Source organism: Salvelinus alpinus, chromosome 24, assembly GCF_045679555.1.
Source record: "Salvelinus alpinus chromosome 24, SLU_Salpinus.1, whole genome shotgun sequence".
In the NCBI taxonomy this organism is placed as follows: Eukaryota; Metazoa; Chordata; class Actinopteri; order Salmoniformes; family Salmonidae; genus Salvelinus; species Salvelinus alpinus.
Genome location: NC_092109.1, coordinates 17,193,410 through 17,207,280, shown reverse-complemented (window position 1 = coordinate 17,207,280; position 13,871 = coordinate 17,193,410). Strand labels below are relative to the sequence as shown.

The 13,871-nt window shown below is 42.6% G+C and overlaps 1 protein-coding gene across 1 annotated transcript in view; it reads left to right on the top strand.

Moving 5' to 3' along the window:
- LOC139551760 (transmembrane protein 132C-like) overlaps positions 1–13,871 on the top strand; it is a 214,039-nt gene that overhangs the window by 196,449 nt on the left and 3,719 nt on the right. Inside the window, exons 6-8 of the mRNA XM_071363075.1 lie at positions 3,143–3,351; positions 7,132–7,408; positions 13,002–13,193. Coding sequence (XP_071219176.1) covers positions 3,143–3,351; positions 7,132–7,408; positions 13,002–13,193 — 678 coding nt within the window. The remainder of the gene's footprint in view (positions 1–3,142; positions 3,352–7,131; positions 7,409–13,001; positions 13,194–13,871) is intronic.

Below are 13,871 nucleotides of genomic sequence, written 5' to 3'. Positions count from 1 at the left end.
TCACTCCATCCAAAGCTTCAAATGAATGGAAAATGGTTGTTATTATAAATGAAAGGCTTTGACAAGCTGTTGAATATGGAGACACTAAAACAACATCTGTCCTCCAAGGGTTCTGTGAAAGAAGACATGCCTGATCAAGTGATTTAACCCTACGATGCCATTGGTCCATCTGTGGTTCAGTGGCCACATACAGTGCCTTCAGGAAGAATTCATACCCCTTGACTTATTCCAAATGTTTTTGTGTTACAGCCTAAATTAAACATTTATTAAATTGTTTTCTTCTCTCACCCATCTACACACAATCCCCCACAATGACAATGTGAAAACATGTTTTTAGAAATCTTAGAACATTTATTGAAAATGAAATACCATTCACACCGCATGAGTCAATACTTTGTAGAAGCCCCTTTGACAGTGATTACGGCTGTGTCTTTCTGGGTAAGTCTCGAAGAGCTTTCCATACCTGGATTGTGCTACATTTGCCCATTATTATTTTCAAAATGCTTCAAGGCCACTCTGGAACATTCACCGTCTTCTTGGTAAGCAACTCCAGTGAAGATTTGGCAATGTGTTTTAGGTTATTGTCCTTATTGTCATTCAAAAATGATGTTAACCCGTTACAGTCCAAGCACTGTCTACAAAGCTTTATGGAATTGTTTTAAGGAAGTCATGCAAATGATCATTTTGTTATTTGATTTAGAATTTTAGGACCCATTGAAGTATCAATAAATATATATCCAAAAATTATTTTATGAAAAATTGTATTTTGCCTTACTGCTATTAGCCCATACAAAAGCATTGAATAACAGATTCACTAAATAGAACAAAGATAGTCCCCCCCAAAAAATCTAAAGAAGTTTGTTCTGAATTGTCTGTCCTATATCTGAACGATATAAGAAAACAATTTTTTGCCATTTATTATTTAACTCTTTATTTTTGACACTAAACAGTCTAAGCCCAGTCTAAGCCGGGGGGGGGGGGGGGGGGGGCTTCTACTAAGCCATATGGAGTTGTTTTAAGGCAGTCATACCAAGGATAATTTTTGCTATTTGATTTAGAATTTTAAGACCTTTTGAAGTAGAAAATAATTATTTAATGAACAATTATGCTTGGCCTTACTGCTATTAGCCCATAGAAACATATTGAATAACAGATTCACTACACGGAACAACAGATGGTTTCTCTGTGGAGATGGGAGAACCTTCCAGAAGGAAGCACTCCACCAATCAGGCCTTTAAGGTAGAGTGGCCAGACGGAAGTAAAAGGCACATGACAGCCCATTTTAAGTTTTCCAAAAGGCACCTAAAGGCCTCAGACAATGCGAAACAAGAATCTGGTCTGATGGAACCAAGATTGAACTCTTTGGCCTAAATGCCAAGCGTCGCGTCTGAATACTTATTTAAATGTTATATATATTTTTTTTTTTTTTAATACATATGCAAACATAAAAAAAATGTTTTTGCTTTGTCATTATGGGGTACTGTGTGTAGATTGATGAGGGAAAAAAACAATTGAATCAATTTTAGAATTAGTCTGTAACATAAAAAAATGTGAAAAAGGTCAAGAGGTCTGAAATCTTTCCAAATGCACTGTACTTCCATTCATGTTTTCAACTGGTAATGGGGGACCTTCAGGCGAGTCTTGTGATGCCTGTGGGCGTCCTAAACAACCAAAATGTATGTGTTCATGGGAGTTTCAGCTTTACACAGAGGGGTCATATGTATGTAGCCCACACCGTTTGGACACTACAGAAAGAAATTGGAAGATCGGCTGTATCTACTTCAGACGAGTCCAAAGATGCTTGTAGGGTCATATAGCAAAACGGAGAACACCATCGTGTTTGTGAGAGTCTGATCTGTCCATAAAGGGGTATTTCGTTTATATGCCAAACGATTTGGACGCTGTAGACGATTTTGTGAGAAGATGTCTCATGGTCTGACAAACACCGCACTAGCTCTGTCACCTTTCAGCAGATGTGGAAGTGGAAATACATTTTGAATTCAGGCTGTAACACAACGAATTGTGGGAAAAGGGTTGTGAATACTTTCTGCAGGCACTGTATGCGAGTGGCTTTGGAGCTGATTGGATTCAGACAATAGTGAAGTGGCTTGAAGCTAGGGTTTTGTTTTTTGATTTGCATTTGGGATTTGTGTCTTTCTCTGCTTCATCTGTTAATAATTTTAAGCCCGTTTCTCCTCACTGGCCTTGTCAGTATGCACACACACACACCAACAATATATCCCGTTTTTACCAATTTCACTTCAGATTCTGATGTTTACTCCCAACCACGTTTCTCCACACGTAACATTTTTATGTTTTTTTTACACCCTGGGTTGATCCTCCTGCTCAGCATCGATCCATATATCCAAACATCAAACTTCAAAATGTTTTCAAGTTAAGGGTTAAGGTTTGGATAGGGTTAAAACAAAGTTTAGGCATTCATAACAAATGGTTAAGTTAAGGGTAAAGGTTTGGGATAGGCAAAAAAATAAATGTTCTTCCTCTGGGATTGAAAACGCGATCTTCGGATCCAGAGTCACGGGAGTCATGAGACTACCACCCCCGGTCCACCACCCCCGTCCACAATGTACTAGCAAAACCCACGCCTAATTGATGGCGCTCACTGTTGCCCTAGACGTCCAATTTCAAAGTCAATCTTGAACGATCTGGCTGCATGCACACACACACACACACACACACACACACACACACACACACACACACACACACACACACACACACACACACACACACACACACACACACACACACACACACACACACACACACACACACACACACTTGAATGGAGACTTCAAGGGTACGGTCAAAGAATGCCAAGTCTGTCATCAAAATCATTACAGAGCAGAGGGAGAGATTTAAAATCTTTGGAAATGGCAGATTTTCTTTTGAAGGATATAAAAATAAAAACATTTTCTCCCTCTAGCCATTCAAACTTGCATGACTAATATTTGCATAGAAATAATTTATAACTCTTGGCCCTTAAAATAATACGGAATGTTGCATCGTATTCTTTCATAAAGCATTAGCCTAAATGTCAAATTTAGTTGCTTTTGTTGCTCTTAGTTGCTCTTTCTCTTAATAAAATTTTTGTCCTATTTCTCCTCCTTCTCCCCCACAGGTGTCGGCTCGTTGTGACTATGTGTTTGTGAACGGGAAGGAGACGAGGGGGAGGATGAGGACGGTGCTCAACTTCACCTACAGCTACCTGAGCGCCCAGCTGGAGATGAGTGTGTGGATGCCCCACCTCCCCCTGGTCATCGACGTGGCTGACCCCGAGCTCAGCCAGATCAAGGGCTGGAGGGTCCCGGTGGCGACCGGCAACAAGAGGTGTGTGGTTTTACCAGACAGTGAGATGTGTTACCTGGTTCATACTGCTTGGGAAACAGATGTTCATAATAATTGCAGTGCAGAGTAAAAAACTAAGATTCAAGGATCATCTTCAAACATCATGTTTCAGTGTGTCAAATCGGAGGGTCTGTTGTCCGGGCCTCTGGCAGTCTCCATGGGGGTGCCACAGGGTTCAATTCTTGGACCGACTCTCTTCTCTGTATACATCAATGATGTCGCTCTTGCTGCTGGTGATTCTCTGATCCACCTCTACGCAGACGACACTATTCTGTATACTTCTGGCCCTTCTTTTGACACTGTGTTAACAACCCTCCAGGCGAGCTTCAATGCCATACAACTCTCCTTCCGTGGCCTCCAATTGCTCTTAAATACAAGTAAAACTAAATGCATGCTCTTCAACCGATCGCTGCCTGCACCTGCCCGCCTGTCCAACATCACTACTCTGGACGGCTCTGACCTAGAATATGTGGACAACTACAAATACCTAGGTGTCTGGTTAGACTGTAAACTCTCCTTCCAGACTCACATCAAACATCTCCAATCCAAAGTTAAATCTAGAATTGGCTTCCTATTCCGCAACAAAGCATCCTTCACTCATGCTGCCAAACATACCCTTGTAAAACTGACCATCCTACCAATCCTCGACTTCGGTGATGTCATTTACAAAATAGCCTCCAAAACCCTACTCAATAAATTGGATGCAGTCTATCACAGTGCCATCCGTTTTGTCACCAAAGCCCCATATACTACCCACCACTGCGACCTGTACACTCTCGTTGGCTGGCCCTCGCTTCATACTCGTCGCCAAACCCACTGGTTCCAGGTCATCTACAAGACCCTGCTAGGTAAAGTCCCCCCTTATCTCAGCTCGCTGGTCACCATAGCAACACCTACCTGTAGCACGCGCTCCAGCAGGTTTATCTCTCTGGTCACCCCCAAAACCAATTCTTCCTTTGGCCGCCTCTCCTTCCAGTTCTCTGCTGCCAATGACTGGAACGAACTACAAAAATCTCTGAAACTGGAAACACTTATCTCCCTCACTAGCTTTAAGCACCAGCTGTCAGAGCAGCTCATAGATTACTGCACCTGTACATAGCCCATCTATAATTTAGCCCAAACAACTACCTCTTTACCTACTGTATTTATTTATTTATTTTGCTCCTTTGCACCCCATTATTTCTGTCTCTACTTTGCGCTTTCTTCCACTGCAAACCAACCATTCCAGTGTTTTTAGTTTTATTTTACTTGCTGTGTTGTATTTACTTCGCCACCATGGCCTTTTTATATATTTTTTTATTTATACATATATTTGTTTGCCTTCACCTCCCTTATCTCACCTCACTTGCTCACATTGTATATAGACTTATTTTTTTTCACTGTATCATTGACTATATGTTTGTTTTACTCCATGTGTAACTATGTGTTGTTGTATGTGTCGAACTGCTTTGCTTTATCTTGGCCAGGTCGCAATTGTAAATGAGAACGTGTTCTCAATTTGCCTACCTGGTTAAATAAAGGTTAAAAAAAATGTTAATTAAAGTGGTCGTACCATCACCTCTCATATGTTTACCACTTATTTTCTAAGTAGCTTTGGAACCTAATGCACCAGTCTGCCCACATATAAGTCCATCCTCATTTGGAAGTTTAGAATAACTGTGATGATGCTAATGTCTTAACCATGACGCCTACACCTGTCCGGTATTACGCTCCCTATCTATGGCCACCGCTGTTCCCTGGATACCCAGGTGATGCCGGTGACTCAGATGCTCTCTCCGAGGGGTTGTGAGAGGCTTAAGAATATGACTTTCAATTACTGTTGTGACTCTCAGTCAATTCTCTCTGTGACTCACTTTCTGTCAGCCAGACGCAAGACTAACACGTCTGACAATTCTGTTCTCACCTCCACAACATTCTGTAAAAGTCCTTACAAAGGCAGGCAACCTTGTTCCTGTTGTTGTGAAGGCGAGAATGATTGGTGGCAAAGGCATGTCTGAACAAGGAAGAAAGAGAGCAAAGACTAGAGTTGGAGTCTGTATTTCTTTTTCTCTCGTTGTTATAGAAATAACCGTTTTTTCTAGGAAATATGACATCCTAGCTTGATGCATATGTTTTTTAGCTTGAGGCATGTGTTTTTTAGCTTGAGGCATGTGTTCTATAGACTTTTCAGTAGCCAGGCCACCAGGTGGCACTCTAACACATCTGCCCCTGAGCGGTTTACTCCAGTGAGTAGGAGAGGTGAGAGAGCCAGTCGAGTCATATTGTGCTTCTGGAAGCGAGCTTATTACACGGCCAGACCTTATCTGACCTGACGGCCATCCGTGAGAACATGCCTCGCCCAATTCTTTTATTTTTTTGCTGCCCGCCGCTAATGTCACCTGAGTTAGGCTGCCATGTAAGTGTCGTCACGGTGATGAATGGGGTGGTGGGGGCATAGAGAGCCCGGGCAGGTCCAGCATGTTAACCTGTCAGACGGTTTTTCTGCCTGGATGGCCACACCTCATTAACCTAATGGAAGCTGTCGGTATCACACTTCCCCCCGGCCACCTGACCTAGCCCAGGGCACAAAAAGGAAGGGAGGGTGGGAGTAGAGAAAGAGAGAAAGAGAGAGAGAAAGGTGTTTGAATTCAGTGAAAGAGAATGAATTCAGTGAAAAGCGAGAAAGAGACTTGAATGAGAAAACACATAATGTAGGAGTAGAGCGAGAGAATGGGAGGTAAAGAGTTTAGAGAGAATGGAGAGTTGAGTGGCGTCAGTGTAATTGCCTCTTTGTTGACTGTCTGTTACAGTGCTCCACCGTTTACAGGAGGTTAGATTCCCTGGGCCACGCTCTCTATCACTGGGCTGAACAGGGCTACCTCTCCCTGATCTGTACTTTACCTCATCCTACTGCTGCTGAATGGGTCTAATCACAGTAGATAAAGAACACTGGGTCCCTATAGATTTTACATTTATATTTTAGTAATTTAGCAGACGCTCTTATCATGAGTGAATTACAATTAGTGCATTCATCTTAAGAAAGCTAGGGGAGACAACAACATACTGTATACAGTTGTAGTTAGTATATTTTTCCTCAATAAAGTAGTTATCAGCAAAGACAGTGCTAGTAGGAAAAGTAACAGGGTTTCAATCCCTTGTTTAACTCAAGCAATGGAATAAAATGGAGGAGAAGATAGAGACAGTGAAGTTAGAGTCATGGAGGAATTGTCACGCCTGCTCCCGCTCTCCCCCTCTGGCGCTCGAGGGCGCCAGGCTGCCCTTCATTACGCACACCTGTCACCATCATTACGCGCATCAGCGCCCATTGGACTCACCTGGACTCCTTCCCTTTGTTGTTTGCCACGTCTATAACTGTCTGCTCCCCCGTTTGTTCCCTGTGTCAGCATTATTGTCATTATGTGTTCATGTCCAGACGCTGTCCTGTCCTTTTCCATGTCCGTTGCTATTAAATGTTCACTCCCTGCACCTGCTTCTCATGTCTACCAGCGTCAATCCGTACAGGAATAGAATAGAACAGAGTAGAGAACTATTTGATATATACTGTAAAATCTCAAATATCAAACCGTTTCACCTTGCATGTGAACATATTTTTTGCCAGAAATTAGGTTGCATTGAGATGATTTTATCTGTGCTTCGGCGTTAACGAATACCCACGTCCAAATAGGTCTGTGTTAACTGCAGTAAACTGTTGATTTGCTCTACATTTTCCTATTTAAATACTCCTTTTATTCTGCTGTTTTTTTCTCTTCTTATTTTCTCCAGGTATGAGAGGGTGAGTGGGGGTGATGAAAGTGACAGTGAGAGGACAGAGAGTGGCTGTGTCCCCCAGTACCAGAGCACCACGGTGCGTGTCCTCACACACTTTGTGGCCCTGGGAGTTGATGGAAATGGCCAACAGGACTTCTTGCTGGGCAGTGATTGGCAGGTGGACGTGACTGACCTGGTCCAGGATTTACTGAGGGTGGAGGACCAACGTGTGGCCTATCTACTGGAGGGACAGGTCCTGATGGGCCTCAACACTGGCACAGCCAAACTACAGGTGTGAGAGAGAGGGAGATGAAGGGAGAGAGAGAGAAGTGATTAAAGAGTGATACAGCAGTCTGAACTTTTGAGTGTGAGTGAAATGGCGAGAGTGTGATCGAAAGTGGGAGAGACAGAGATCGTGGGGTGAAAGAGTGGTAATGAGAGCATTAGTGTGTGTGAGAGAGCTAGGAACAGAGAGAAACCTTATGATGAACCGAGAGTGAGAGATAAAGAGTGCCTGCTTGGACAAAATAATAGAGGATGGGCAGTGCAAAAGGAACGTTTGGAAAAACACAAAGAAAACGGAGGCTCTTTGCGAGTGGGGCTTTTAAAAAAGGTTACCGAATCGATCTCGGCACAGGACAAACACTTAGCCAATCAGGGACTGACAAAGCAACGTGAGCCTGCGGCACGCCCAATAAAGGCTGCTAAGTCTCAGAGGGCGTGTAGGCTCACACACACCACCAGACACCCCCCCATCCCATGTAGATCATTACTAACAGCAGGCTCCTCTGGAGGGCGTTGAGGGGTGCCCACTTACGGTGTAAAATACAATCGATCAAGGTTTTCCCCAACAACACAACAGCTCTTCCAAGGCCTGATCCATGGACATACATATCATCTCCTTATTGTTGTGGGTGTACAATACCCTACTACCTTTACATTACCCAGGTTGGTCAGTTCAGAACCATTTCTCATTTCCATTGGAGACCCTGGCCCACAGACAGAAACACGCAGCAAAGATATCTATTGGGAAATGGATGGAAATTATATCAATGGTTGCACTGTATTGTCCCTCTATTTGTGTGTGCTCTTTAGGATGGTTTGAGAATAACTATGACTCAATAACAGTGGAGAGGCAATTTATGATGTCAAAGTTGTTTACCCTGTGATCATTCACTCTGCTACGAAGCCATCATGTCCCTGCCCTGCCCTGCTATTATAGGTGGCTTATTACACACGCACAAACACACACACGCACACACACACACACACACACACACACACACACACACACACACACACACACACACACACACACACACACACACACACACAAAGTAAAAAAATGTAATGTTTTAATCCTCCCCTCCTTATGTTGATCACTCACATGCATAGAAACACACAAAACAGAACACACTATGCTTTTCGATCTCTCTTCATCAATGTTTTCCTTTCCCCCCTGAAGCGCACACACACTGGCACTCAGAGAAACCCACATGCAGCAGCCTCAAAGGAGTATTGACAATGCTGTTGGAGAAGCTGTGAAGTTTTATTTGATAGCAAAATTGCCTCTTTGTTCACTGGAGTGATTTTAGATCCATCTACAAACAAGAGGGTCTTCAATTGTCTGGAATTAAATTCAGATAAAAAGCAGAGCAATCACTGCAATTGGCATGGAGGGTCTTGGAATCAAACTATCAAATGGAATTCTGATGAAAGGGGAGCAGATTGCCCTGGGTCTCCACAGTAACCAAAAATCCAACCCATTTCATGTGTCAGATACATCTCTGCCTGCAGTGCGGTTCGCGCTGCCGCTAAATTGATAAATCACTCTACCTCAGACAAACCGGTTATTAGCTTTAAAAGGCACAATCACTGCTTTTCCCAAGCCCTAACACTTCCATTAGTAACTACGGCAGGGAAAAGCTCACTGAAAGCTTCAAACGCAGCATTAGTTGGTTCAATGTTTTGTTATTCATGTTTTTACAATGTCACCAACAGATGCAATTAAAGACCCAGTGCAGTAAAACATGATTGACCTGTGTTTAATATATATTTGCACACTATGAGGTTGGAATAATACTGTGAAATTGTGAACATTAAGATAATACCCTTTTAGTGTAAGACAGTGGTGGTCAATGCTGTTTAAGATGAGGGACGGCAATATATTTTTTGAATTAGCATGGCCTTATTTCTATTACAGCATATTGGATGACTGTCATTCATATTCCATTCACCCAGTTCAATGTAACATCGATAGGTTTAGGCTACTACATGACACTCATGAGGTTGCTACAACGTAGCCTATGAATGAAAGATTACACCGTAGGTGCACACAGGTCGAGAGAAAATGCTGAGGTGACAGACAGTGACACATTGACAGACATTGACAGACCGTTTAATTAGAAACGTTTTTCAACCGAATCGGCAGAATGAATACACCTCGGGTCACGCTAAACACAGTTCAGATTCATAGCAGCCACGTTATATTCCTTCTCGCATCTGTGCGCTCTCCTCCTCTCACCTTTTCCCTAATGTTTGTGGACTTCAATACGACTCATCAGCTGTATATGACCAAGCTAAAAAACTATTCCAAGCCAAACCATATCATATCAAGTGCTCCACACTGCCTACATCATTGTCACCATATTAGCTAAAGTAACATCATAGTCAACATAGCTAATAGAACTAGCGTGTTAGTAAACCGGCTACAATCATGCAATAACGTTACATTGTATACTCAGTTAGCAGTTAAGCAGTTACACTGGCGGGCCCCGGTGGCAGTAAATTAGTAAAACCAAAAGCTTACCTTGACTTGGAAGAGTTTCAGTGTTGTGTTGGATAGTCATAATTAACACAGCATCCCTCTGTTTGAGCAAGGTGCTTGAGTAGGCTAAATTAGATAGCAGCATTTGCAGTAAGTGAAACTGAAAGTGCAAAAAAAAGACAATCTCTCTATCTCACCACATATTATGCACTGCAGTGATAGCTAGCTGTAGCTTATGCATTCAGTAATATATTCATTTTCTGATCCTTTGATTGGGTGGACAACATGTCAGTTCATGCTGCAAGAGCTCTGATAGGTTGGAGGACATCCTCCGGAAGTTGTCATAATTACTGTTTAAGTCTACGGAAGGGGTTGAGAACCATGAGCCTCCTAGGTTTTGTATTGAAGTCAATGTATCAAGAGGAGAATGGAAGCTAGCTGTCCCCCGGCCACACCATGGTGCTACCCAACAGTGTGCTGTTGAGGCTACTGTAGACCTTCATCGCAAAACAGTGTGTATTAATAAATTAATTTACAATTCCAGTCAAAAGTTTGGACACACCTACTCATTCAAGGGTTTTTCTATATTTTGTACTATTTTCTACATTGAGGTAGTCACCTGGAATGCATTTCAATTAACAGGTGTGCCTTGTTAAAAGTTAATTTGTGGAATTTATTTTCTTCTTAACGCGTTTGAGTTGTGTTGTGACAAGGTAGGGGTGGTATACAATTTTTTGGTTACTACATGATTCCATATGTGTTATTTCATTGTTTTGATGTCTTTACTATTATTCTACAATGTAGAGAATAGTAAAAGTAAAGAAAAACCCTTGAATGAGTAGATGTGTCCAAACTTTTGACTGGTACTGTATTTAGTATAGTTTTATCTAAAAATGATAACTTTTATAATGTTTTACAATTTTTATTTTTATAAAATTCACTGAGGAGGATGGTCCTCCCTTTCCTCCTCTGAGGAGCCTGCACTGGTGTAAGAGCTATTGAAAAGACCGCCTGAAATTTCAGCCTGTTTTGGTGGGATGGAGTTTTGGCCTGCCTGGTGACACCCCCAGCTGGAAAATGAGTTATAAAACCAAAAAGAAAGAGAGTTTCAAACCTCTCTGCCAATAACGGCTAGTTTTCAGTTTTCCACACACAGTATAGAACTTAATCGTTACCCACAAATTGTTTGATATTGAGATAATCTTGAGGATATTGAGGAAGTTACAGGTAGTTTTGCGAGACAATGCTAGCTAACGTTAGCACAATGACTGGAAGTCATAGCATGCCAGCAGGTACCCATAGACTTCCAGTCATTGCACTAACGCAAGTTACCATTGGCTCGTGAAACTACCTCTAACTTCCTTCATACTGGACACAGAGACATACAAATGGTATCATCTGACTCAGGAGAAATAGATAAAGGGCCTCATTGCCAAAACCCCCTCTGTCCCCCTCTTTACTTTGTTAGTTACTTTCATTTAATTATTATTTTATTTCACTTTATTCTAGAGTAGATTAAAGGACATTGGATGAGAATGTGGTGGTATGTGTTCTGCTGGATTTTAGGATAAAGCTTTTGGCTTAATCTGACCAGTGACACAATGTACCCACTTAGATAATAAAATTGTCCTAAATAGACCTAAACGCACCAAGGTAACATCAAGATAACAACAAGGTAACTCTACCTATATGATCATGACAGCATATGTTGATCTATGACCCAGCCCTAGAGGTGTCACAGTACACAGATCTACACGGCTGGCCCTGTGTGTTCCCAGTGTGTTTATCTATGTGGCGAGCATGTGGCCGTGCAGCTTTAACAGTACGGTGCTGTGGATGGGAAGTGTGTTGGCCCAGCCTGTGGTCCTGTACAGAAGGGGTTCCCAAAGTGTTTCACTATGGGCCCCCCTTCCAGCATTGGGGAACAACATGCACCACATCTATTTCTATGGGTATAAGAACTGTTCATGACACAAACTGATCACACCCTTCTTGTTGGTGGAGAGAATTTTGCAGGTATACAGCTTATTTCCTGCAATTCTACACATTTTGTCATGGGATGCAAAAGATCTTTAGCAAATTTTCTTGCAATTCTATACATTTTGCCATGTCTAATGTGTATACATGTGATATTTGAGTAACCAAAAAATTACAACAATATCCATGGGCTAAAAATCCTAAATAAAAAAACGTTGGGCTAGTTGGGCTAGTTGATCTGGACATTTCTGACAAGTTATTAATAGCTCTCTAAAGCATACAATGACTAACATGACAAGAGAAACTGATGATGCACTACCCAATTTAGAAATTGCACCTTCTGCATTCTACTATTACAACTATCAAGAATAATCCTTTAAAAACACATTTTTTGTTGTTGTTGGGGGGTACGCCCCACAGTTTGGGAAGCACTGCTGTACAGATGAGGCAGTGATCAGTGCTGACAGTTCATTATGGCAGGGTGGAGGCGTGGGTCTGTGTGGGGGCTGGTGGTGGAGAAGAGGAGAAGGGTGGAGGCGTGGGTCTGTGTGGGGGCTGGTGGTGGAGAAGAGGAGAAGGGTGGAGGTGTGGGTCTGTGTGGGGGCTGGTGGTGGAGAAGAGGAGAAGGGTGGAGGCATGGGTCTGTGTGGGGGCTGGTGGTGGAGAAGAGGAGACTCAGGCCTAATGGGAGCAGATGGGAGTGCTTCCCTTCTCATCACACATCACACACATTTACATGCTTACATCTCCAGCGGCCCCGGGAGGCAGGGAACTGCCAGTCAGACAGACGCAGGCTTGAGTTTGTGTGTGTGTGCGTCTTTGAGAGTGTGGCTGGCGATCGCAGATGCAATTGAGGGTACAGTACATGCATCATCTTGTTTTGGGTCATATAATCACTGAACAGTAATAGAGCTTGGGTCATGGTGTTTCCTCTAAGGAGGTCAATTATGTTATTTCTTGAGTGCCAATATAAGCTTGTCATGTTGACGTCTTCGCGCATCCCTGTCCATCATTGATCATGATGGGTTGAATGTAAATGCTTGTGCAGGTGATGTAAACCAATACAAGCGTGTGTGTGTGTGTGTGTGTAGGGGGGGGGGGGTGTCTGTTTGTATACTAATGTGTGTGTATGATGTTGCAGGTGATGTCTCCTCTGTCTGACTCGATCCTGGCTGAGCGGATGGTCAGGGTTCTGGATGAGAAAGTGAGCGTGACAGAGCTGGGAGTGCAGCTGGTGTCTGGCCTCTCTCTGTCCCTCCAGCTCAGCCCAGGGAGTAACAGGGCCATAGTCGCCACTGCCACCACACAGGAAGTCATGCAGAAACTCAAACAGGTTACCACGCACACATGCCTCAGCAACCTAATGCACCAAATATATAATATGTTCACCCATAGATAGAAATGATATATGGGGAATTATATGAGATATATGATCAATCTGTAAGGCTAAACTGTAACTTTCTCACCTGGAATAGGTGGAGTCACATTTGTTGCCATTTGATCCTTTATAGTGAATAGGATGTGTTTGTAATGTCAAATCGTTGATCTAATCTCAATGAAGATGTCTGCTTCTGAAACTATGACATATTTTCAGAGGAACAGCTGCAGAGTCCTTCTTCTCATCTGAAGTTCTCCTCTGCTTTTAAACTGTCTATTTAAACATATCTTCACATCTGCAGGGGTTCTCTCTCTCTCTCTCTATTTACTTCTACACTCACTCTTTCTTTCTTTTTCTCTCTTGATGATGAAAAGATTAGACTCCTGCTGATACCATTTTCTGCTGTGTAGTAACATAGTAGCACTTTATATTATGACAGGGAAGCATGCTTTCCTTTTATACCTACAGTAGTTATGTGTCCCATGGGGAGTTGGTGTTTTACAGTAGACATGTGGGTGGAGATTGGTTTTGTTGAAGCACTACTAAGACAGGTGTATTTGTAGTTTACCCTTATGATAGAAGAACTGCGATGTCTTTGTGTGTGCATGTGTATTCATGTGTGTTTGTGTGTGT